We start from the raw sequence: 25,756 nt of genomic DNA on the forward strand, positions 1-25,756 counted from the left end.
TAGGAACATGCCAAGAGGTGAGGTGAGAACGCTCTACCAACAAACTTTGTTTTTTTTTTGTTTGTTTGATTGTTTTTACGATAATGGGAACTACATAGGGGTACAGGACAAATAGATTTGTCTTGGATTTGAATCAGTTAAAAAAAGGAAGGGAAGAAGAATAAGTGTTCAGGAAACATCATGAGTCTGGAGCAAACAAAAAATTAACAAGCCCATTTCAGGTGATAAATTTTACTATCCTGGGTCAGGTATTAATTAGATAAGGATGCACTTTAATGATGTTTTAATTAATTTAAAATGACATGTCTTGTGTCAAAAGTAACTGTAAAGATAATTTTTTTAAAATAGTTAATCTATCAGATACTGCGATTTTTTTTTTTCAATAAGGGCGTGATAGTTTTGTGTGTACATACCTCTACTAACAAGCTTCTGACCACAGTATCTTTCCAGTTTAGATTTTGCTGCTCAGTTGCTCCATTAGGGCAAGCACTACTCTGTTTGGACTCAGCGACTACAGTGATGTTCACTTTACCTGGAAGATTCCCAAACATAAGTTGAATTGACGACTGGCCCCCTCTGTAGGGGGAAATGATGAATCTGAACGACATCTTGAACTGGAGAAACAAAATTCTATCATATTTATGCTTAGACCAAAATAACTTGTTCTTTCTCCTGACTGGACTTAATTTGGTATGTTCTGTTTTACCTGTTTCAGGATTCCTTGTATTAAATAAGTGATTTGTTTACTTAATTAGAACTCAAGAAACTTTAAGGAAAAATGATAATTCTACAAAGTCAACTGAGCCATTTTCTTGATATTGGTTGTTTATAAAAGTTAGATATGACAATTAGGGATATAACATTAGATTACCGAGCTCTTACCTTTTCATAAGATCAAACAAGCAAAAATAGTAAAATATGACATAGTTGAAAGGGTACTGGATTTAAATCAAGTGCTAGCAAGGAATTCATTTTTTTTTAACTCCCTGTGATATCATGGATCACATAATTAATACTAATCACCAGTTTCCCTACTTGCAAAAATTAGAGGATTGAAAAACATAATTATTTTGGTTTAATGTTACCTATACCTATCTACCAATATATTATTCTTGCTTTTTGTTCAATGGTATGTTTTGTTTCATTTGTTTCTTTTTTAGAAAACCTTTGATACTCCACTCTTAGAATTATGTCCTCCACTTAATACTGTAAAATTATACAAATGAGTACAGTATTCTATCTCAATTGCCAGGGTAAGATTTTTAAAGACTTTGTGTAGTTAGAAAAATTGAGAAACTTAAGATTTAATAGGAAAACTAGTCTTAGGAAGATCAACATCACAGATGAACTAAAATAATCTAATAAACACACTCTGTTGCTAAAATAATATAATGAATATGAGACATGAAGTAAAGGAAATTTTAATGACCCTTAATTTTTTAAATTAATGATAATGAGTATCATGCATCTATAACATCTAGCATTCTTTGTTTACTAGACTCTTTTAAACTCTTCTCTTCCCTTATATTTTCCCTTATATTTTCAAATTTATTTTTTTATGTAGAAGATAATATATATGCACTGAGACAATACTCAGTGTTTGATCTTGTTGAGATCTTGTTGATCTCAAGAGTTCAGTGTTTTTGGTGTCTCATGGCATATTTAGTAAATCTACAAATCCTGGCAATCATTGTGGTTGAGGAGCAATTTTTGTATAGGTAATATGAGTTCATGATGATAGGTGAAGGAGCAAATGAGAAGTGAAGGAACTGGTCAGCATTAATGAACATATGACCTTCATTTGGGATAATATATAGAGACTTGATAGGTCATGCAAATTAGCATTTATATTGTATTTTGATCACATTATGCTTTTGTACAAATGAAGGGTGATTTTGCTCTACACAGGCACTAGCAACCAGAAATTAGATTAGAAAAATAGGATTTTTAATGGAGAATTTTAAAAAAGAATTTAAAAATGTGATGGAGAAAGTTATATTTACATAGAGAATTTAAGGAAAATAAAGAAACGCAGTAAAAATGGGCTGGTTTTCCATGACAGATCGGCATAGACGCATAGCTGCTTACCCAATTTCTTAGGTGTAAGAGTCCAGACGTATGTTTTCCTCTCTCCAGCTTGAATAATCTCACTGCCATTGTTTTTAGGGGTGCTGATATTTGCCTCAAAATTCTGAGATGCTTCTAGTTGAACAGAAATCTAAAAGAACAGTCATGGTAATGAAGGTGGCACTCTAAATACTTTGCTCTTACTATTCCTCCCATCTTGAGAAAATCCTGCTTTACTTATTTTGTTTTAAAATAGCAAAAATAAAAGAAACCAAATGGCTCCTCTCACAAGAAAATAAATATGGTAGAACGCATATCATTATGAAATGACATTCTCAAAGCAGTATTTAAATCATTTCTGTGAATTAAAAGACTACAGAAACGAGTCTTAGCACTTTATAGTACTATTATTCATTTAAGAATAAAAATAATATTATAATATTCAGGGAGAATGTTAAGAATTCTTTTGCCCTTGTTAGATTTTTGTCTCCAGGGAGCAACTTACCTCTATACATGTATTCAGGTAGCTGAAGACAGTAACAATCACATCAGATTGTTCATTTCGAATGACTGAAAAGGGTAAGGTCATTTCAACAAAGAAAGATTGGGAGACTTCCAGGGCAATTGTTGATGAAATGCCAAAACCAACTTCTCCATTCATACAGAAGCCATTTGTCTCCCATCGAGTGATAGTGTCAGGGATGAGAAATGAAAGATTTGCTGAACCTGAAGAACTGCAAGGCTAGATTATTAGTAAACTGCATTTTTTTTTTTCTAATCCAGGAACCCAAATTTAATACAGAGCAAGCAAAAAAGTATTAACTGAAGGTTATAAATGAGCTATAGTGTTTGGAAAGGCATTAAATAAAAGTCTTGAGAGTTATATTTCTATGAAATTTAACTTTAAAAAGGTCACATTTCTTTAAACATCAGATTTTTTTAAATTGAAGCATCTTACATTTACATAAAATTAATAAATGAGAAACAAGGCTGGAGAAAAAAATAAAATATGTGGTCAGTACATATTACATATTTTACAAATGTGGTTTTGCTTTATATACACAGAAATAAAGCTTCATAAAGAATAAAAGAAAAAATAAAAATAAAGACATATAGGAGAGAAAACTGTTAACAGCTCACTTGACACTGACGAGGTCCCATATCCATGTCTCTGGAAAGTTTGTTCTTACTGTTTCCGTTATAGCCTGTTCTACAGAGTCAAAATTTTCCTGCATGACTTCACCAGGTATAAGAAAAGAGAAATGCTTAATTTAGAGAGAATAAAAATACATGTTTCAATGACACATACCTATAAGTTATGCCTTTACCATACATGTTTAGTGTGAAGCAATATAGGGATTTGCTCCTGGGGCTCATTGACAATAAATCTCAACCTTGGCATCAACATTTTGATGTTCAGATTGCTCCCATTATTAAAAACAACAACAACAAATAAACAATCAGCCTACATTTTGCCTCTATAGCCAGATTCAGAAAAAGTGATATCTATTCACTGAATCTAGTTTCTCATCTAAAATCCTGGCTTCTGCCAGAAAGCACTCTGGTGCTTGCCAATGCCACATTGCTTTCACTAAAGCTCTAAATGACATTAATATTGTTAATTCTAACTTGGCCTCTAGGCTATATGTGACATTCTTATAATCGCTGTGTCCTTTTCAAACAGTCACTTTTGTTAACTTCCATCACACCGCATCCTTCTAGTTTTTGTTTCATCTCTTTTTGTTGCTCTTATTTTGCCATTCTTGTTCTAAGATGAGAATTTTCTCATCTTAGACACGCTCCTAAGAGTTCTGTTTTAGGTCTTCTTCTTACTTGGCACTCTCTCTTATTGATATCCTCACACATGGCTTCGTTACAATACTTATGCTGAAGTCTCCTAACTGTGTCTCCCACCCGGACCTCTTTTCTGATCTCCACATTGTACACGGGACACCCCTGCACACATTTCTTTTTAGATGCTTTACAAACATTTCAAATGACACTGCTCCAAAAGTAAACTCATTATTATCCTCCCCTGCTTCTTTCCAATATTTCCCATCTCCATGAAAGATACCAAAATCTAACTACTTACTCAAATCGGAAATTTAAGAATTGTCCTTGACCCTGACCCCTCACATCATGGATTTCTTATCATAACCAACTAAATGAAAACTGTTTGAAAACAGCCTTTTTATAGTAGTCCAAGCACCTCTGTCTCTCAACTCAATTACTAGCTTTTAAAACGTTCCATACATACAGACTTAAACAGCTCAAGTTCTAATCCCTTTTTCCACAGAGCAGCCGGAGATATCTTTTGAAATCACATATTAAATTGCTTGTTGATAATGAATTATTACATTAAAATGAATTCCAAATTCTTTAAATGCCTTACAAAGTCTTTATGGTGTGTCAGTTTATTTCTTTTATTTCAACTGTCTTTATTCTTTCTCTTGAACCCTACTTTCTGCCATTCTGAAGTGCATTTAGTTTCTTACCTTATTTTTCATAGTATTCCCCTCTATGCTTGGAAGGCCCTTCTAACTCTTTCTTTTCATTAAATTTATTGTGATGACATTGGTTAATAAAATTATATGTTTCAAGAGTACAGTTCAATAACATGTCATATGTATGCCCTTCTAACTCTTTTTGTGGTATATTATCATTCACCTTTCAGGATTTAGTATAAATGCTACTTCCTCCAAGAGGACATTATAGGCCCTTGAGAAATTTAGATCTCTTCTATTGATCTTATTACCATTTAATGCACTCTTTCCAGGTTTTGGAAATTATCTGTTTCACTGTAAGGCTTCCTTGTTAGACTAAAAATTCCAAAAAAGCAGAGATTAAGCCATTGCATTTGCAATATGTAACTAAATTCTTGGTCTCAATAAATGTTCAATGAGTTAATAAATGAATAACTGAAGAAAGAAGAGATTAAAATTGATGACTTATGAGTTTCAGTATATTTTATTTCAGTTCATTTTATTCAATGATACTAAAAAGTTTAGGTGTTTCTGATAAAGCTCAGTAAGTATGATTTAATCTAGTTGCAGAAAAGTAGATAGCTTCAACCTCTCGACAGGACTTCAAAGTAGTTTTAACTTTTGGATGCTATAGGGCCTCTTGAATTCACTGAGTCTACTCTTGTAGAAAGTTGCGAGGTCTTTCATTTTTCTCAAGTGGGGTTTCTAATACCCTTTTTCAAGATCAGCCCCACTTCAGTTACTAGACTAATCTCAATGGTAGGCCAGAGAGATTTAAGGAATTTTCAAGTATTTTTAGATCTGGAGTACAGCTTTTATTTTAGTTCTATTGTTATGTCCTTGTTTCATTTTGCTTCTCTGATGAAATTTCTATATTGGAAATCTGCCTAATTACCTTTCTGACCTAAGATATAACTGAGTTTTGTGCTTATAGTCCTTATATCAGGAAATAGACTAGTATTTGAATATAATTCTCTGATGTCAGCCATTTGGCTATCTGGGAATCAAAATATCCTCTGCCTTGAACTCTGTGAGTTATGGTCTATACATAATAGTATATAAGGTTTCCCATAAGGACACCTCATTCTTCTGTATCATATTCATTTAGAATGACTGTCTTCTCATATCACCACACATTGCATGCTCCTACATACTTCTGATATTGCGTTCTACCAATAAAAATAAACTTTCTCTCATATCTAAAGCTAATTCTTCCTTTTAGCTCAAACCATTCTCATCCTTTCTTATTCTGCTTTATTTTGCAGGATGTGTAGTTGGAGCCAAAACCTGGCATAATTCACATTTTAAATCCCATTTTTTGATAGTTTTATCCCAAATACACCCAAATCCATAACATCATTTTGGCCATCTTTCAGATACAAAATTCTAGCTAGATTACTCACCTGCAGCTTTAGATGCACCGTACAACAGTTTAGAATCTCCTCTGGCTAGATACAGTGGCCTAGGAAATGGCTTCATTCTCTCCATTGAACATACTTCTGGTTTCCGGTAATGGAGATTGGTAAAAACTTTCAGACCCATGTCCTTCGAAGAAACAAACAATGAAAGAACAATTGTGCATTCCTTTCATGCAAGACCTAAAAAAGGTCTATTACCTACATTAATGATAAATATATGTATTTCCTCTTCTAGTAAGGGTTTGGAATTTTAGAAGTCAAGTCATCTCTATTTAGCATATGAGAAATCTCTAATTTAGAGAAAAAATGATAATCAGTTTGATTTATCTAACACTCATCATGTGCTAGGATTTTGCTAAGTATTTTACATCATTTTCCATTTAATTCTATGGGAAAATTACTTATGAGATAGATAATTTAAACTCTAAGTAAACATACACACATACACACACACACACACACACACACAATATACAGTCAGTAATTTGGAGAGCTGAGACTTGAACTAAAATCTCCATGTTCCTTTTCTTCTATACCTATGACTTCAATTATAAAAATCCTTTTATGAAGGTCTCAGCATATCTAATTGATAATCCAGGTACGAATGGAGCCCATACTATATTCTAGCCTCTTGATTTGATAATTTCTGAGTAAGATTTATCATAATAAATAGAAGACTATCTCATTACTTCAAACATAAGTTTTTACAATTTCAGCTGCCACTTAATTTATTTTCAACAAAAGAGAGAAAATCAACAAAAATTAAGATCTCCTTTTAATGACAACTTCCAAGCACTCTTTAAGCAGGTTACTGACATCTCTTTCAAAGAATAGGAAGAAAACTACATAATTAATAAAAAAGACATACATTATAAATACTAAAATTAAAATTGAGATGAAATAATTTAAAAAATTTTGAGTGATCTTACCTTGATGATATTATATATGTCTCCATCCCCACTGTTGCTTACAGGTATGTAATACAAACCATTATAAAACATATCCTTCTGAGGAATGCAAGGGTCTAGCCTGGCATCATCAAGGTTGAGATCATGATAGAAATAACCATAGAGTTCTATATTTGGAAGCAGACTGTATACCTATGAGAAAAATCACATAGTTCCCAATGATTTTAAGCCCTTTTTTATTTTTATAAAATTGGCAAATTTGTGCCATAACTATTTATTCTTGTTCTTTTCTTTAAGACTGTAGCTGTAATATTGAATCTCACACTTTTGAATCAGCTCCTTCTTCTAGGAGAGGAAACCTTCAATTTTATTTTAAGTGGTCAATGACATGTTTACAAAAATTTTCAGCATTGGTGCAAGAATAACATGTGAGGAAAAGAAGCCCGAAGATCTATGGCTTAACCCAAGGCCCAGCGTACAGATAATTCATTGCAATTATGATGGTAGAACTCTCAAATTTGGCGAAAAATGGTATTTGCCTGGTTCTAAATGTTTTCACAAATCCTTTCAAAGAAAACATAAAATTGAAGAGAAGTAATAAAATCCATGACTTATATCTTTAACATTACTTGGGTACAGATAATATTGTGACCTTCAAATGACTTGTTATTAGAGAAATAAATACCAAATTCCAACTGAGTTTCTACTGCTTCTGAAAATCTAAGGGTATGGAAAGCCGGAGAGGGAAGGCTTAAGAGACTACAAGAAAAAAACAGAAGAAAGCTAGAGAAATTAGAGAAGATATACAACAAATCAACTCCAGATTAATAAAAGTACGTTAAGTGTGAAAAAAAAAAACAACAACAACGAATCATTGGATGTAATAGTTTCCAGTATAGGAAACAGGGAAGGTGCTTGAAATGAATGGATCTAGAAGTGGCAGATTTCAAACAGAATGGCTGATGGGAAATCAATTCATTCAAGGAGGTATAGTGACCCTTGGAAATAGAGCACTTAAAGGAAGAAAGGAAGTAAAAGGGTAAAATTTAGGACACTGCAGAAACAAGAGGAATAAAATATGCTAATCTCTTCACTCCTATTTCTATCATCAACAACATTTTTATTAAAGAAATTTTATTTCACTAAAATAACAGGAAAAAAGTACCCTTTATTTATGAACACTGTCCACAAAATACCAAGAACTGGAAAAAATTAATTCCAACAAAGTTACTATAAGATAAAAGAGAAATAAATGCTAAAGTGTTAGGAGCTCAAGAAAACAATAGATTGAAAGAAAAAGTTAAAAAGTAGCATAGCAAAAAAGAGAATAAAAGTGAGAGAAAGAATGGATTAAAATAGGTCATAAGCAAAGTGAATTGGAAAGCAGGCAAAGATAGAACATATTTATAGAGTTTTTCTAGAAAGAGAAAAATAAACAATAGAAAGACTGATATTTAAAATTGTAATTCAAGTCAAATTCTGGAAATAAAAGGTTTGTATTTACACATTGTACGGGTCCACTGAGTACTTAGTAAAACTTCCTCCAAATAATAAATTCTGACAGGTATTTTACTAAAATGAATGATTACATTTAAAATATAAAAGGCAAAAAAATCCTCAAGGCCTTCAGGCAAAAAGATTAAATAATTTACAAGGCAAAGGAATTAGACCTATGTCCGGATTTTTAAAAGCAATATTCAAAGCAAAGCAATAGTGGAGAAGTATTTTCAAGAAACCTAAATAAATTGGGAACCAAGTATTTAATATTCAGAAAACCTGCCCTCCTCACAACAAAACTTTAGTAAAACAATTTTACATTGGGAAAAAATATATAGTTTATGTCATGATTCAATTATTAGATATTGTTATTAATTTTTATAGCTTTGTATTTAAAACTAGATTTACTGTAGAGTGTTGATAACAAAATAAAAAACTGCATTTTTCGGTGAGATTTTGTTTGTTAAATATATATGCCATCAGAAAAGAGATTTTAAAAATTAGAAAAAAAAGTACTTATGTCTAAGTTTTAAGATTATGAGTGATTTTAAAGATTTCCTTCTTCATGCTTATGTTTATTTCACATATTTTCTACAATACGCAGGTGCTGTGGTTTGAATGTTTGTGTCTTTCTGAAATTAATGAGTTGAAATCCTAATGCTTAGTTTGATGACGTTAGGAAGTTGGGCCTTTGTGAAGTGATTGGGTCATGAGGAAAGAGCTCTAAAGAATGAGATTAATGCCCTTAAAAAAGATGATTAAACGTTGTGAGTTATGTGGATCTCTGGTCACTATGCTATACAATTAAAACTGGTATATTATTGTATGCCAACTATAATTGAAAAAAAAAAACCTCTTTGAATTGTATGATGTAAATACAATCAACTGATTGTCTATTATATTTCAATAAAGACAAAAGGAAAAAAAAGCTCCCTCGTCCCTTCACCATGTGAGGACGCAAGGAGAAGTCGGCAATCCAGGAGAGGGACTTCACCTTATGGTACTGGCACCCTGATTTCAGACATCCATCCTCCCAAACAGTGAGAAATAAATTTCCATAGTTTATAAGCAACCCCGACTGTGGCATTTAGTTACAGCAGCACCGATGGATTAAGACAATTTTTAAAATTATTAGATTAATTTTACATATGATCATAAATTTCCATATTTATATATATTTGTGTTAAAAATAAAGGGAAAATTATCAAACGGTTATTAACTGAAACAATTTTGGTGTGAAATTCTGAGATTTCTGGCTTGAAATACTTATGAAAATATGAGATCCATTAATAGATAATAACTTTAGACTGTATCTAAGCATATATTTAAATCACATTGTTGTACGATCCTTAACCCATTACAATTATCCGCAGAATTCTATATTGTTATGAGTGCTGGGTCAGCCAGGAGAAATAAATATATAACTCATGAAGAAACAAAGAAAGAGAATATTTGGTATTTTCGACATGTTCGGTTTCAAACAAAAAATGTCATCTGAGGAGTTCAGATAAAAATGAGGAAAATGAGGAAGTCAGAGAGCTTACACTTTCAGCTGACAGCTCTTTTTCTGATTTCAGTAGAAGAACGCTCTTATCCACAGCCCGGAGGGCACAGAATGAGTCAGGGGCTGCTTGAAGATACAGGCTAGTATTGGAGCCAGGTAGTCCCTGCTCCTTAGAGAACTTTATGCTAACCTAAAAGACAAAGAAAAAGAATGAGAGTAAAATAATTTTATATGAAAATAATTTGAATATATTCGATATTTTCCAAATAAGTCTTTATAGATTTCTTACCTATATTTCCCCTGCCTACTCTCACCTTCGACACTCCTACGGGGACATCCCCTAACATGTCAGGATTGGCATCGCTATCAAAAGTTATTCATTCCGTTTGGTGATTCTCTCATCCCCTAATAATTTAATTATGCCAATATTTATTGTGGGATTGCCATGTAAAGTTTATAGTAGTGAGACAAGAAAGAGGTGACAGAGAGAAAACTGCTTACCCCTCTCACTCAGGACTGACAAGAAATAAAAGAAACATCACCTTGTTTTTAAAGCACTTGTCAACCTGGAATTTGACACTGTCAGCCACGATTTCCCCACTGGGGTGAAGGGTGTAGACAAACACGATGGCCACAGGAGCCAAGTCAGCGCTGATGTTGATTGGGAATGAGAAGTTTCCTTTCCAGGCTGTGTAAATAGGAGATACCATTGACAGATGTAATACTAAAAGTTTCCTGGCTCACTGAGTACACTTACATAAAAGAGAATTGGCTTATGGATAGAAAGAGCAAATTGGGCTTTATTTTAAAGGCAAATAAATTAAATAATGGGAACTACACAGACAAATAAAGAAGACTGCTTAATTTAGGCAATAACAGTAATTGAGTTCCAGACACCACTTTTCTATAATGCACTTGATAACTTGGCAATAATAGAAACAGGTTGAAATTGCCTTCATCAAAATATTTAGTAGGTTATCTTGGGCCACGCTATTGTCCTCCATTCACAAATAGTAATGTTAAGCATTCTTCTAATCTAATTATTGACTCTATTACTATAACATTTCCTTAAAAAGGAAGAAAAATGAAAGTAGAGTACATATTAAAAAATAAATGTATTATATACACCTTTGTTTCTGATTTCCTTTTGTCCACTGAGGAAGATAGTTCCTTTTGCCATCACCTGTGCAGGACAAGACAACCCAATATGTGAAATCATATTATTTAATATGATATTATATTATTATTAGATAATAAATGATCTAGTGATAATTCTATTTGTATGATACGGTATTTTCCATGAACAAATATTAAAATAGGACTTCACATAACTTGGAAAAGAACAGACCAAGTGACTATACTTTATTGAGAGTCTATTATGTGTTAAAAACGTGTTGAATAAGAAGCAATGCACTCTGTGGGAGGGGATGCATAAAGCTGCATAAAATCATTTAGATTGTCTGGCTTCAAATAAGTCATTTCACTTCTTTGCCTCTGTTTCTTTATTTATAAAATGGAGATATTCATAAGGCTGACTACCAAAGTAATACTCATAACATGGCCTGATACATAATACTTACCCCAGGAGGTAAGTCATTATTTCCAATTACAAATATAGAGAAGAAAAACTTAAGGCTTAGAGAGTTTAAACAATCTGTCCCAGATCAACTAGCTGGCATGATAAATAGGAGAGAATAAAAGATTTCAATTAAGAGTCTAAATTCCTAAGTCTGTAGATTTTCACCTTTTAATATGCCTTATAGAGACAAAATAGATAAACATAAGGACAGAACCAAAAGGGCAAATTCCTTTTATTGCTTATCAAAACTAGCCTTCCACTTTAGTCTCTGATATCTGCCTAATATCTTACTCTCATGAAGAGTCATAAATACTTGATATACATTATAGTCGAATGCTTAAAATAGCAGACTCTAAAGATTAAGTTTCTCAGCCTTAGGGAAACTGAAATTATCTTGGATCTTTTCATGTGTTCATTGATTTGTTTCTGTTTGTTTTTAATGGTTCCAAAAGTATTCATCAGCAAAGTGAGGTTGGCTCACTCAGATTAACATGCATGACTGATATACCTATTTTAAGTTGAACTGCATTAAGCGGACAGACAAGATCCAAAAATCCACCAGCTGAGACTTACCAAATAAAAGAAGTTTATATTTGAATCATCCTTATATGCTTCACTGTTTAGTGAGTAATGCACAGTAACAATTTTCTGTTGATCGCATCTAAGTTGCTTTTGTTCAGGAACAATCTTCAGGAAACTGTTCGTTCGAGAGTAAAAGCGTGGGGCTGAAAAATGGGCATCCACATATTTAGGCGTCAACCAGCTGGGAAGATAGCAGCTCTCAGGGTGAAGATATGAGGCCTGATAAGATAAAAGAAAATAAAGAATCTCAGACAAGAAAAAGCTAAAGGAGTCATCACCATAAACCAGTATTACAAAAAATATTAAAGGGATTCCTTTAAGAAGAAGAAAAATATCAAAAATATATATAAGAAAAAAAAACTCAAAGAAAAAAAAATCTCACTACCAAAGGCAAATACATAATAAAAGCAGTAGATCAACCAACACTAAAGCTAATACAAAGATTAAAAGGCAAAAGTAGAAAGATTATGTGTAATTTTAACAATAAATTAAGGGATATGGATATGCATACACAAACAAAAGAAGTAAAAAATAATGACAAAAACATAAATTTGGGAGGGTTGAGTAAAAATGGTAGCGATTTTAGAATATGTTCAAAGTTAAACAACCATCAACTTAAAATAGGCTCCTATAAGCATAGCTTGGTGCATATGAAGCACTTGGTGACCACAAATCAAAAATCTATAAGAGATATACGAGAAATTAGGAGAACAAAATCCAAACACAGGAATAAGAAAGGAACAGAGAAGAACTCCAAAAACATTCAGAAAGAAATTAATAAAATGGCAATAACTATATACCTATCAATAATTACTTTAAATGTAAATAGAGTAAATGTTCCAATTAAAAGAATGGAAGATTCAAAAGAATGGAATATTACCCCCTTTGAATCTACTGCATACATGTTAAACACAGTCTATATATAACTCCTCATGAATCTATTGTTTGCCTTACTGTTTTTCTTCCATTTCATTCTTCCATTCTTTTGATTGGAACATTTAAAGTAATTACTTTAAATTTACATTTAAAGTAATTATTGATAGGTATATAAAGAATATGTGGTACATATATACTATGGAATATTACTCGGTCTTTAAAAAGAATGAAATCTTACCATTTATGACAGATGGATGGACCTAAAGGGTATTATGCTAAGTGGGATAAGTCAGACAGAGACAGACAAATACCATATGATTCTACTTATGTGTGTAATCTAAAGACCAAAATAAACGAATGAACAAAACAGAAACAAACTTGTAGATTCAGAGAACAAACAGATGGTGGCCAGGTGTTGGAATGGGGTTGGTGACTGTATAAAAAAGGTGAACGTATTAAGAAGTACAAATTTGTAGTTACCGAATAGTCATAGAGATGTAAAGTACAACTTAGCGAATATACTCTATAATATTGTAATAATTACGTATGGTGTCAGGTGGGTGCAAAACTTACTGGGGCTTCACTTTGTAAGTTATATAAATGTCTAACCATGATCCTGTACACCTGAAACTAATATAATATTGAATGTCAACTGTAAATAAAAAAAAAGAAAACCAAGGATCTTAGCACTATTACCTTTTCAAGGACAATAATTATTACGGAATGGAAGCTTCTTATACTTTCAAAGTAGGGAGGAATTTTAGCTTGTGGCTGACTTTTAAACTTAAGCTATTGGAAGTAAAATAATAATAGCACTCTCCTCTTTTTGCATATAAAACATGACCATAATTGTATGTCTATTTCATTAGGCCTACAATGAATTGTTTATTTTTGGTTTGTAATTGAAGTCAGAGAATAGCCTTAGGCCCTTTGTCTTTCAGCTACATTTGAACACTGATACATTTTTTAACTGCAAAATTGTGCTTAACAGAAAAAGAAAATCCTAATATCTCCCCTATTTATTCATAAAATGGTCAGAAGAAAAAAGTCAAATCATCTTCGTGAGCTATTTCATTTTCTCAGAGAAAAATATTGGTTGTTAGAGAATTTATAACAGTTGCGATAGGTTATCTCATCTTCTTGAATACATATTCTTACATATTATTTAATGAACAAGCAAACATAAAACATCCTAAATTTTAAAACGTTAAAATTTTCAATATGTTATCTTTTAAGAGATTCCTAACATTCAAATCCTCTTTAGTATATCTTACTTTAAGGGTGAACTCCGGATCAAATATATCTGAAGTGTCAATAGATAACTGAGCTTCACCATTCTCATCTGTGGTGTAATTTCCTATAAATTTGTCATTAAGCTCCAATTGCAATAACTTGTTCACCATCGGTACATTATTAGGGCCGGAAAATTTAAGCTGTTAAAACAAAAAGAAGTATTAATTTTTAAAATTTGAAATGTCATATTTATACAGAGAAGGAATTTTCTATTCATAAATATAATCATTTATTTGTAATTTTCTTAAATTCTGACAGAAAGATGTTCTAATAAATAAATGTATAATATGGAAACAGCTATAATTTTATCTATTGCTTTCTTTCAGCTTAAGACTTTTTCCAGTATATCAGACACAGTAATGCTGCAAATGTGTTATGAAAAAGGTATTCAGAAAATTTAAAAGGGCAAACTAGGATCCAAGAAAACGAAATAAGAAAATGTATTTTTTAGTCAGACTCACAGTTCCAAAATAAGGAATTCCTCTTCTATAAAAAGTGTCCATGTTCTCAAAATTCACACTCCCAAGCAGTTGAGTGATAGAAACAGAAGCCTTTTCGCTGATCTGCATACCTGTAAGAAATGAAAAACAGTGTCAGGGAAGATCAATCATTTGATTAAGAATTTTAAAAGAACAAATAGCTTAGGGTACGTGTGCAAATGTCTTTACACAGAATTATATTCTTGCTCTACATTGAAAGGGAGTTGTGGATGTTTCATGGATATCACATATTTTATTCAATAGTCTATTATTGATACACATTTGGGCTAATTTTTGTTTTTTTAAATTAAATCTATTGGGGTAACATTGGTTAATACAATTATATAATTTTCTGGTGTACATTATAATTTGACATCTATATATTCTATTGTGTGATTACCGCCCAAAGTCCAGTTTCCTTCAGCTACCATATATTTGATCCCCTTTGATGTGTGAATGTTTCAGAGCATGTTTCAGGGTACTCTATATCAATCTGATTATAGCATACATCAAACTGAATAATGTAATTAATATGAAAATATTTAAATCAAAAGCAGGAGAAAATGCTCTTAATTTCTTTTCTCTTACCATTCTATTCAATTGTTGCTTATAACTCTCTTTATGATAGAGAATGTCAAAGATATCTCAAGAATAAGGCTTTCACTTTCTGAAATCTTTTAGCTTGCAAGATAACTGTTTTTACACTTTCACCAGATTGGAAAAATATCTGATAGTAAAGTAAGTAGAAATGCATTGTGATGTCAACAAAGCATGTAATAAATAGAGGCAAACACATCTAGCTAAGTTACAATATAAATGTGACAAACATCCATCAAGAATGCCATCACAATATTGGTCAAGTATATTTATACAAAGCACTTTATAAATAATATGATTCCAATTATTTTTAAGTAACAAGAAATAATTAATAATTGAATTTGGTTTTCCCCATCCCAAATTAAATTTAACTTTACTTTTTTTCTTTTTTTTAACAAATATTTATTGAGTACTCACTATGTGCAATCTTATAAATGTCTCACTAATAATTTTTGACTTGCAAATGTCCCCAGTTATATTATACAGAGGCTGAAAAACTTCTGTAAAGGATCTGATAGTTATTATTATTAACTCATGGACCACATGGATCTCTGTCACAACTAACTACTCGACTTTGTTATTGTAGCTCTTAAGAAGGTAAACAAATGTGGCTCTGAACCAATAAAGCCTCATTTACATAAACAGGCAGAAAGGTGGATGTGACCTTGTGGATGTAGATTGTGAACTCATATTAAAACAAAGATTAGACACTGGCAATTGATAACCAACTAATTTACACAAAGTTAAAAAGAGATATCTAACTTATTAGTTTAGCTCTACTACTTCAGCTCATCTGCCTGATTGATGCAGGCATAGAAGCAGATTTAAACATGTAACAATTACATAATAATTTTATTTTGAATATTATGGGGAAAATCTTATTCCAAAGCAACCCTCCGGTTGACCTATTGGCAAATGTACACCACTTTACTATGTTGAGCAGTTATTGATCTGTAGTTAGTGAGTACTGCTAACTTGACAGACTTCTCCCTAGTGAAACACTGCATATGTTCTCAACTGCCCATAAAACACAATCATTACCTGTTCCAATTTCTGTCGCAGTTACAGTGATATGAAATGACATGTAAAATCCAGAACGGTAGAGTTGGAAGACTTTCGTATTTACAATTTGAGAAACACAACCATTTCTCAACTGAAAAATAAAGAGTAAGTATAATTTGAAAAGTTAGGAATTCAAAAGTCAAACGAATATGGAGTTTGATTTAGTGCAAATATATAACTCCCCCCACTGCTCCATGTTTCTATCTCACAAACTTGTTGAAATGACCAAATACTTACAGAAGAAGAGGAAAGGGGAATTAAAACAGCAACGAAAACAAAGTAAAGAGATGATGTATATTTTATAGATTTCAGAGTTATTCTCCTGGAAACAATGTGTAAGGGAACAAATCAAAAGATAAAAATGGAACTGAATGATATTTTAAGAATAAGAAATTAAAATAATCTGTAGAGGCACTACGAATGGATGGAACAGAAGCACCCCTCAAATGTGTAATACCAGAACATGATTTAAGGTAAACCTTTCTTAAAATAAGGAAAAATCTATAGATAAACTTTCACTGGTGACATCAGTAATTAGAGAAATATAGATTTAGTTATTTTTAAAATAAAAAGTATTAACAATTTCAAATTTAAAATGTTAGAGAGATGTATCAATTCATTTGATACTCCAAACTGCTATATGAGTGAGACACTATTATCATCTCTATTATGTGGATGAATAAACTGAAGCACAGGTAGCTTATATAATCTGTCCAAGCCACATGAAGGGTTTTGGAGCAAACCAGGCATTCTGATTTCAGAGTATGTGTTCCTCTGAAACATCAACTACATCAACAACAACAAAAAGGGAAACTTTACTGATACTTATCTAATGGTAATTTGATATTTATCTAATGATAATTATCTAATGATAATACAATCAAATTTAAAAAATAATAAAAAGTAAGAACTTTAATTGCTTTGGAATTAAGAGAAAAATATTTTTCAGTAATGCCTGAGTCAAAGAGAAAATATAAGATAGATCAAAAAGAATTTAGATATTAGTCTGAAGAAAAAAATGCTTTGCATCAAAATCTGCAGTGTTGTTATAGTTGAAAGAAAATGCAAAACAATGAATGTGTTTTTAACAAAAAGAAGCAACTAATATTTTTTAGAGCCAACAAAATAAACTAAAATTTTAGGGAAAAAATTAAAAAGATGAAAACTGAAATAAATTATTTAGAAACACAAAAATAATATTAGCAAGAAAATAATAAAAACAAAAGTCAGAGTAAGATCTAATAAAATAGATGTTTTTCAGCATGAGCTAGAATAAAGAGGAAGAGCAAAATTATGCAAGATTAGGTGCTAACACAACTGAATATTTGCCTGGAAGAAAACAAAATTTCTTATTTTAGAATAAAATAAAAAAATATTTATGTTGATTAGAGAAAAAATTTTTTAAATGCCAGTTTATTTTTTTCATACTACATATACATAATTTTTAAAATATTTTATTTTTTATTATTTTCCCATAATATTTGTTGATTAGAGAAAATTTTAAAATCTTAAAACCACTCTTAGCTACATGTAAAACACAGTGGCAGGTGAGACCTCTTTCTAAGGCTGAGAACCCATAAATATTAGGAACTTTGATATTTCAAAATTTCTACAATAAAGTCAATATTTAAATAAGAGACTTGAAAAACAATATTTGCTTAGAGGCTAGAGGACAATATTTACAATAAAAGAAAGTTTCAATTTCATATAAACAGGAAAAACAGGAATTATTAAGAGTTCTCAAAAGAATAATCCAAACTGATAATAAAAATATGAAGATATGCTCTAACTACCATAATGCCAATTTAAACAAAATAAATTTCTAAAATGACAAAAAAATTTAAAACTTCTCTATATATTGCTAATAGTAATTTAGAAAATATTTTATATTCATATGTTACTGACAGAAATTTGAATTCTTAAAATTTTTTGACAATATGTTAATATTTTTTAAATTAAAATTATGTGTAATTTTATCTATCTATATCTGTCTTTTTATTTTAACTCAAAAAACCAACTCCAAGTAATCTATGTCAAATAAATAAAGCTTCACATTTAAAAAGATAGGTTTAGTAGATCGTTTATTACTACATTTTTCACAATGGGGAAAAAAAATGAAAGATTAACTAAATGAACATCCATCACTTGTTAAAATGGTTGACTAAATTGCATTACAACCACATCACAGAACCGTGTGTTGTTGATGTAGAAGAATTCCACTCAGCCTTTCTTAGCCTGTAGTTCTTATCTAAAAGATAGGTTTCAGCCTATCTTTACTGAATATTGATATTTATCTAACTGGTGTTCACCAAATTTGGTGAGTAATTTTGGGACAATCAGGCTTAAAAATTTAAACTGTGTGGTGTATACAATTTTCGCTTTTAAAGTCCAAAGGTGATCCTCAGAGAATGGGCAGAGTTGCTCACTTAAGGTTAAAATGATACAGATTGAGAAAGCAAAATAGTAGCTTCAAATATGAACTTCGAATCTAAAGCAACAAAAGTAGCTACTCTGAATTGCAGATGTCTATAAACAACCCTTTTTCATAAGGACTACTTTAGGTTGCATGAGGAATCCTATGAAGGATTCATTTATTTAAAGGGTGATTAATGATTCCCAAAGAAAGATCAAGGAGGTCACTAAGACCGAATATGATACAAGGAAACTAATAAGATCTTTGAATTCTAAAACTGTATTAATCTGTAGGTGAATAACAATTTAAATGGCCTAGAAAATAAGAGACTACTATTAAACATTGTTATTTTCTCCCTCATTCTTTACCTTATCTAGCTGCAACTTCCATTATTCACAAAATAAAAATAATAAGTCCCTTTAATAAATGAAACCAAAGAAAGGACAATAATGAAAATGAACAAGAACTTTGATTTTTTGAATAAAGATCATGATCTGTACCTGTGCAATAAATTGTTCACATATTTCATTGTTGTCTGTTTCACAATTCTGTGAGGAAAAATACTCTCTGCACACACGGATTTGGGCTTTCCCTTGCACAGGTTGGCCAAAGGTGTACCTAGCAGGAGAAGGTGTACTGGTAATTATGGATGAACAAAACCATCATAACATTTTATGGCCTTCTTCAGAAATTATATATGAAATCTATAAACTAGGACCACCCCAGTGATCAAATTCCATTAGGAATTCTCATCTACTGGTGCTGTCATCTCCACAGAATTTAGATTAATTTAGTCATTTGATCTGTTAGGAGGATTCAGCATCTTTTTAAAAATCAAATTCAAGATAATGTGGACTCTAAAATCTCATTGAATAAGATTTAATGATAAATTGAGTTTTTCAAATTATATTTTAATCTGATAGGAATATTACAAAAATTGTTTACAGCACTTTTTTTTCTTTATCAGAAAATATATACTTACATAAATGAAACTTGGATTATTTAGGATTTGAAGAACTTCTAGATCAAGATTTTAAACAATTCTCATTTTACCACTTAATAACTATAACAAGTATAGAGAATGGCATAAACTAAATATACTTTGACCAAAAGCATAATGTCTTATGAGGTGGGATTAAATAAATATCGCATTATCTCTTAAAACACAAAAGACTACAAGTTTTTTAATGGTTCAATCATAGGCAAATATAGTTGACTTTAGTTTTTTGTTAGCATACCATCGGCAGATATTTTAGATATTAATCCTATTGACAATTCTGGCATAGTGTAGGGTTTTTCAAGTGAAGCCAGTTTAGGATCTTGGATTTCTTTAAGCTTATATTGATTACCCCCATTATTTTTAACATAGATAAAATAACATGCATTCTTTCAAATATTACATTTAGGAAATTCTGGCATGTGTTCAGCTACTCTTCATTAAAACTCAGAAATATATTATGATTATTTTCCTAGAGTCCAAAGTACATTTTAAATATTATCACCCCCCAAAAGGGGTTGGTGGTGGTAAAAACTGATTTTCAAGATTCTTTGTGGCATCCTCAAGCATTGCAACTATTTTATTAAACAGCCCTTTACCCATTGTGCATTTAATAAACTGCTGAAAATATTCAAGAGCAAGGAATTTTCATGTGATCAATTAAATAGTGTTTATCAAATGTGGCAAATATTAATATTTTAATCATTTATATCAAAGGTCTTAAGAGAGTGGCTCAGAAACCAAATAGCTAAGGTCTAAATCCTAGTTCTATCATCAAAACACTCCACATTTAGCATTGTGCTGAGACTATCAACCTAATGCTTAGCACAGTAATTGTCACATATTAATAAATATTAGCTATTTTTATTATGATTAGAAATTTGAGAAAAGGCATCACACTTTAAAAAGTGATAAATGACACTAAAAATAATTTCCCAAAAAGGAAATCAAAAATTTTCAAATCATATAGGAATTTTTTTACATTAAAAGGATTCAAATTAATTCCAATTAAATGGATAATACCTTTTTATTCCACCAAGACATTTTTAAAAGTTTATTTTATTTTATTTTTTTAATGAAGATTCAATGAGGCGGTTATTTCTGTACAAACTGTGGGAATTGTACATTGCACAACATATTTTGGGAGGATCATGACAATCAAAAGACTAAAAGAATGCAACACATTTTGTTTTGGTAATTCAAATTCTGGAAATCTTTCTTAAGTAATTTTTAATTCAAAAGCCATTTCTTATACACATATACAAAGACATTTACTTTGATATTTATATTTATTACTAAGAAAACCAGTGGAACAGCCTACATGCTATATAATAAAAGAATAGTTAAATAACTTTAGTAAAGCCACATACAGACATGTTTAGGCAGCAAAGAATTGGAATTCATGGAAAAGTTGCCATAATATGAGTACATGTTCTCTTAATTATAGTGGGTAGAAAAGTATGATTGCAGTTGTGGAAACTATTCATAAAAGATTGGAGGAAAAATAAATCCCAATGTTAATGGCAGTCAGTAGAATTATTTAAGGTAATTTCTAATGTTTTTCTTTATATTTTTCAAATATTCTACAATAAGAATTCATTACTTCTCTAACCATTTTAATGTAAGCATATAAAAAAATTAAAGCTACATGGTTAATTTCATTTCTTTTTCTCTGGGCCTTGTATTAACCTGAGGAGTCGACTCTCCTGAATACTTACTTAGCACATGCATCCACTTGGAATTCATCATCTGAAATAGTTATTGTTTGTGGCACATTGACTTTAACTTCAAACTTGGGCAACACTGGAAACAAAAAGAAAGATACTTCAGCCTTAGCAATCACTGGTGAGCAAAACTTATTGCAATCATGTAACTAAGCCAGCTGCAATGCACAACATTTCCCTATGTACGTGTCTGTATAGACCACATTTCAATTGTCCCACATTCTGTGTGATTCCAGTAACTGATGGTGTCTCATTAATGGTCAATTATTCCCCTTTCCTTTCTCTTCCATAGTCTCAGATTTTCACATTTTATTTGTTGTAATACATTAGATCCTCGCTAGAAGATTGTTTGGATTCTATAAAATGAGATATTTCCTGGGGAGGAAAAGTTGGGGTCAAAATAAGAGTACAAGCAAGGAGTGAGGAGCAAGAAAGGAGAGACGATAAAGAAGAAAAGGCCAAGAAAGAAAGGTGGCAGAACACGAAATCAAATCTCGCCTAGTTTTGTGTAATTCTAACATTAAAGTTGTTTTGTTCGGTCCTTGAACTCTTCATTTATATAACACAACTATAAATAATTGGTTACCATATCTATTAACAGTAAATTGGTGTATCAATGTATTTCTTGATTTCCTTTGTACAATAATAGAGTAATCTCCAAACATTGGTTCTGAAATCAATGGGAATGAGAGTTGGGTAATATTTTGAAAAGAAGTCACATTTTCCCATTGAAAAATCCTATTATTTTGAGGATCCTAGAAAATAAAGAAGAAATAAAAAGAGAGGTCATATAAGAATATTATTTGTTACTTCTTCATTTGGGGCACGTTTTGTAGTTATGGGAAGTGAGGAAAGCTCTACCATTTTATTAGACTAATATCTCCAATTGTAAAAACAATATAATTTCCTTAGGTATTCACATTCAGTCTTATGGCATATCTCTCTTAAGCCCAAAAAAGATAAGAAAAAATAATCTATAATTAATGCCTTTGCTTGTGATCTTCCTGAACCAGAGTTGCATAAAGAATTTAAAACTCGGTGTGCATGCTGTGGAGTAGTACTCTCTGAAGTATAGTGGACCCGCAGCAATAGATGCATAAGGAAATACTCATCCTAACAAATACTTATAAATATTGTCACTAGATTTTATTTGGTCTGTAAGTAAGTTGGTTGTGAATTCCACACGGCATGCAAGAGCTGTTAAATGGAAGTTCTACAATAAAAAAGGATTGATAATACCATCCTTTTCCCTTTATTTGTTTTTAGCCTATTGCAGATTATGTGAGCATGGGTCAACAAATTTATTGATATCACCCAATTGTGATTAAAGAAATTCTGATAAAAAGATTTCTGCAGAGCAACACAAACATTCTCTACACACTTTTTTTTCTTTCCTCTACAAGAAAATCTAGAAAGCTAAATTAATTTTCCATACTTCCTTTCAGTAAGGATTGTCCATGTGACTGGATGCTGGCCAATTAAATGTGAGTGTTGTCACTGGATTAAAATATCTTTCAAAAAAATCAGACTCAGTTGGCATTGAAAATAAAACAACACATTGAGGATGCCAAAGAAGTAGAAGCCTGGGTCCTTGGTAACGTTTCGCTGTTACTATTCTAAACTCCAAGTGCCTACACTCAGACAAAATGGTTTGAGAAAACAGTAAACTTTTTACTGAATATAAAACAATGTTAATTAAGCTTTCTGTCGCTTTCAATGTAACACAACACTAGTGGAATTAGGATGTGAAAATAACACTATTTATAGATTACAAATAATGCAGAAAACATTAAAATGGCTGACCTAACATTTATTGTACTAGAAGGATGTGCTATTTGACACCCATATAACAAAGTCAAAACATTCAAATTATAAAGAAGACTATTTGAAGTACGTATTTACACACATAATCATTAATGATGAACCTAGATATCAGTGTGTTAACCTTCAGAATTAGTTAATAATAATGGTACATATATTTTCTGTACAGATTTAAATATATACGTTGGAGTTGAATGTTATTTGCTGACAGGCATAAGGCTTCAAATATGTTTGAATGTCACACTACACAACATTAGAGATTTGAATTAGTAGAAAGAGACTCAATTAACTATTTTCAGAAAACAAAGATTCAATCTTATATTATTGCTTTCTAGCTAATGTGTAAATTTGTACTCATTTATGTTTTCTATTTCCTTAAACAAGATAGAGCTAAATTAAGATAGAGAAGGGCTAGCAGCTCAAATTAAGCAATTCTAAATATAAACCTCCCTTTAAAAAAGCCCAATCTTTTCTTTCCATGAAAACCTAAGTTACTGCATATGCCTGCCACACAGCCTACACTAAAAGTGACAACCTTTTATTTAAAGCTTCATCTGATGTCTTACTAAAGATTTCTCTTCCCCTTATTTCAGTTATATTAATTTCTAACTAGACATAATGAAAACTAGAACTAGACAAAAATCATTATCTGAATATTTTAAGTAACAGATACGAAAAGTAGATCTCTTACCTGAAGTGTGATTAAAGGGTACTGAAAGAGGGGGAAAAATGCAGGTTAATATTGTAATAGTGCATTCATTTTTTTGCCACATATTGCATGATAAAGATTATATAACTTAATTTAAGTGTTGAAACTTAGCTCTCATTTTGTGAGCGCAAATTTTCTACAACTAAAGATGCCAAGAAAACCCCAAATGTGAAAAGGATCCCAAACCTCTTCTTGGAAATAAGTGCAAAGAAGGTTTCATGCAACTAATTTTCTTTCTTATATGGTGAAACGTCCTAAAGAAGTATAAATTAACTCACTATAAAGAAAAGTTTTATCTTTAAATTTTGAAGTTTAACAATGAAATTATAGCTATATATGTCTCCATGTTAGAATTTATTTTTTATTTATTTTTATTAGATTTATTGTAGTGACATTGGTTAATAAAATTATATAGATTCAAGTGTACAATTCAATCATATGTTATATGTATATTGCATTATGTGTTCACTGCCCAAAGTTAAATTTCCTTCTGTCACCATGTATTTGACCTCCTTTACCCTTATTTACCTTCTCCCACCCTAGAATTTATTTTTATATTTATGAAAAGCTTCCTGACGACACTTTATATAACAATGGATTTAATTTGTTTAAATTTCCTTGTACGGTTAGAAATGATTGAACTTACCAAATCCTCAACAGGTTTGAACTTGGTATTCAGTGTCACAATGCGAATTTGAACTAAAAGAGAAGAGGAAAGGGGGACAATATATATATATTTTTGTTATTTATCTTCCAGGTATGATTGCTTATAAATAGAGACAGAAATCAATTGCCTTGCTATCATAGAACACTGCTTTCCCTTTTCCCTTAGCTCTGACTAGTCCCTTTGAGATCAGAGTTCCATTTGGAAGGATCTCTTATTGCACATTTGTAATTCCTCTGTTGATGATACTCTGTTGTTATCAAAGCTGACACTAGCTACTGCCACTGCTGGAAACTTTTACCTCAATAGCCCATAAGGATACCTTAAAAATTAGTGACAAAATTAGTCATAGAAGGACAAATGTGAAATGTGTATGGTAGAAGTTAGACATAATGTTAGCAAACATTACACTATATTAATTCAGAATTCTAGAAAACCATTTTAGTTACTTTTGTATACAGAGCATTTTAATAAGTCCACAGAAAAAATATAATACAAAAAAAATCACCATATGGATTGTTTTAATTCTTTTATTTCTTTTCAATAAATCATACAAATATATACTATTAGAACAAAATGTATAGATGCCCTCATTTAACTCTCTATTTTACACATGAGAAAACTAAAGATCTTAAAGGTCAGAATTTGCTTGACAAAAGTCAATACTTTATTAACAGAGCTAAGGCAAAAACCATATCCTTTTGAACCCTTCTTTGGCATTCTTTCTGCTACCTTTTATTTACAATAATAAAGAAAATAAAAGGGCTCTGCTTAGGTTATCAGATTTATGATTACATCTACTGACATAAATAATAAAAATAGCGATAATAAATATTGCTTATGGAGTCTTTACTGTGTGCTAAGTACTATTTTATATTTACTCTCTTATTTTATTCTTATAATATTTGTATAAGTGAAACAATTTTATTGTCTCCATTCTACTGATGAAAAAACTTAGTCTAAATAGAGATTTAATTAGTTTACACAATTGATAAATTATGGAGCAATGATTCAAATCAAACATTTTTGTTCCACACCCATGCTTGTAACCATTATATTGTGTAAGCCTGTTACTACAATTAG

At 31.1% G+C, this 25,756-nt stretch overlaps 1 protein-coding gene across 1 annotated transcript in view; it reads right to left on the bottom strand.

Annotated features, from left to right (window-relative positions):
* Positions 1 to 25,756, bottom strand: part of LOC120611704 (ovostatin homolog 2-like) — a 40,747-nt gene that overhangs the window by 13,523 nt on the left and 1,468 nt on the right. The window contains 18 exon segments of the mRNA XM_039874275.1: positions 414 to 532; positions 2,089 to 2,218; positions 2,573 to 2,801; positions 3,208 to 3,304; positions 5,954 to 6,095; positions 6,898 to 7,068; positions 9,918 to 10,067; positions 10,420 to 10,565; positions 11,006 to 11,060; positions 12,030 to 12,257; positions 14,189 to 14,347; positions 14,669 to 14,778; positions 16,325 to 16,436; positions 19,259 to 19,376; positions 21,474 to 21,558; positions 22,066 to 22,234; positions 23,992 to 24,012; positions 24,656 to 24,708. Of these exon segments, the coding sequence (XP_039730209.1) occupies positions 414 to 532; positions 2,089 to 2,218; positions 2,573 to 2,801; positions 3,208 to 3,304; positions 5,954 to 6,095; positions 6,898 to 7,068; positions 9,918 to 10,067; positions 10,420 to 10,565; positions 11,006 to 11,060; positions 12,030 to 12,257; positions 14,189 to 14,347; positions 14,669 to 14,778; positions 16,325 to 16,436; positions 19,259 to 19,376; positions 21,474 to 21,558; positions 22,066 to 22,234; positions 23,992 to 24,012; positions 24,656 to 24,708 (2,294 nt within the window).

The sequence above is a fragment of the Pteropus medius genome, unplaced genomic scaffold, assembly GCF_902729225.1.
Source record: "Pteropus medius unplaced genomic scaffold, Ma_sr-lr_union100, whole genome shotgun sequence".
Classification (NCBI taxonomy): domain Eukaryota; kingdom Metazoa; phylum Chordata; class Mammalia; order Chiroptera; family Pteropodidae; genus Pteropus; species Pteropus medius.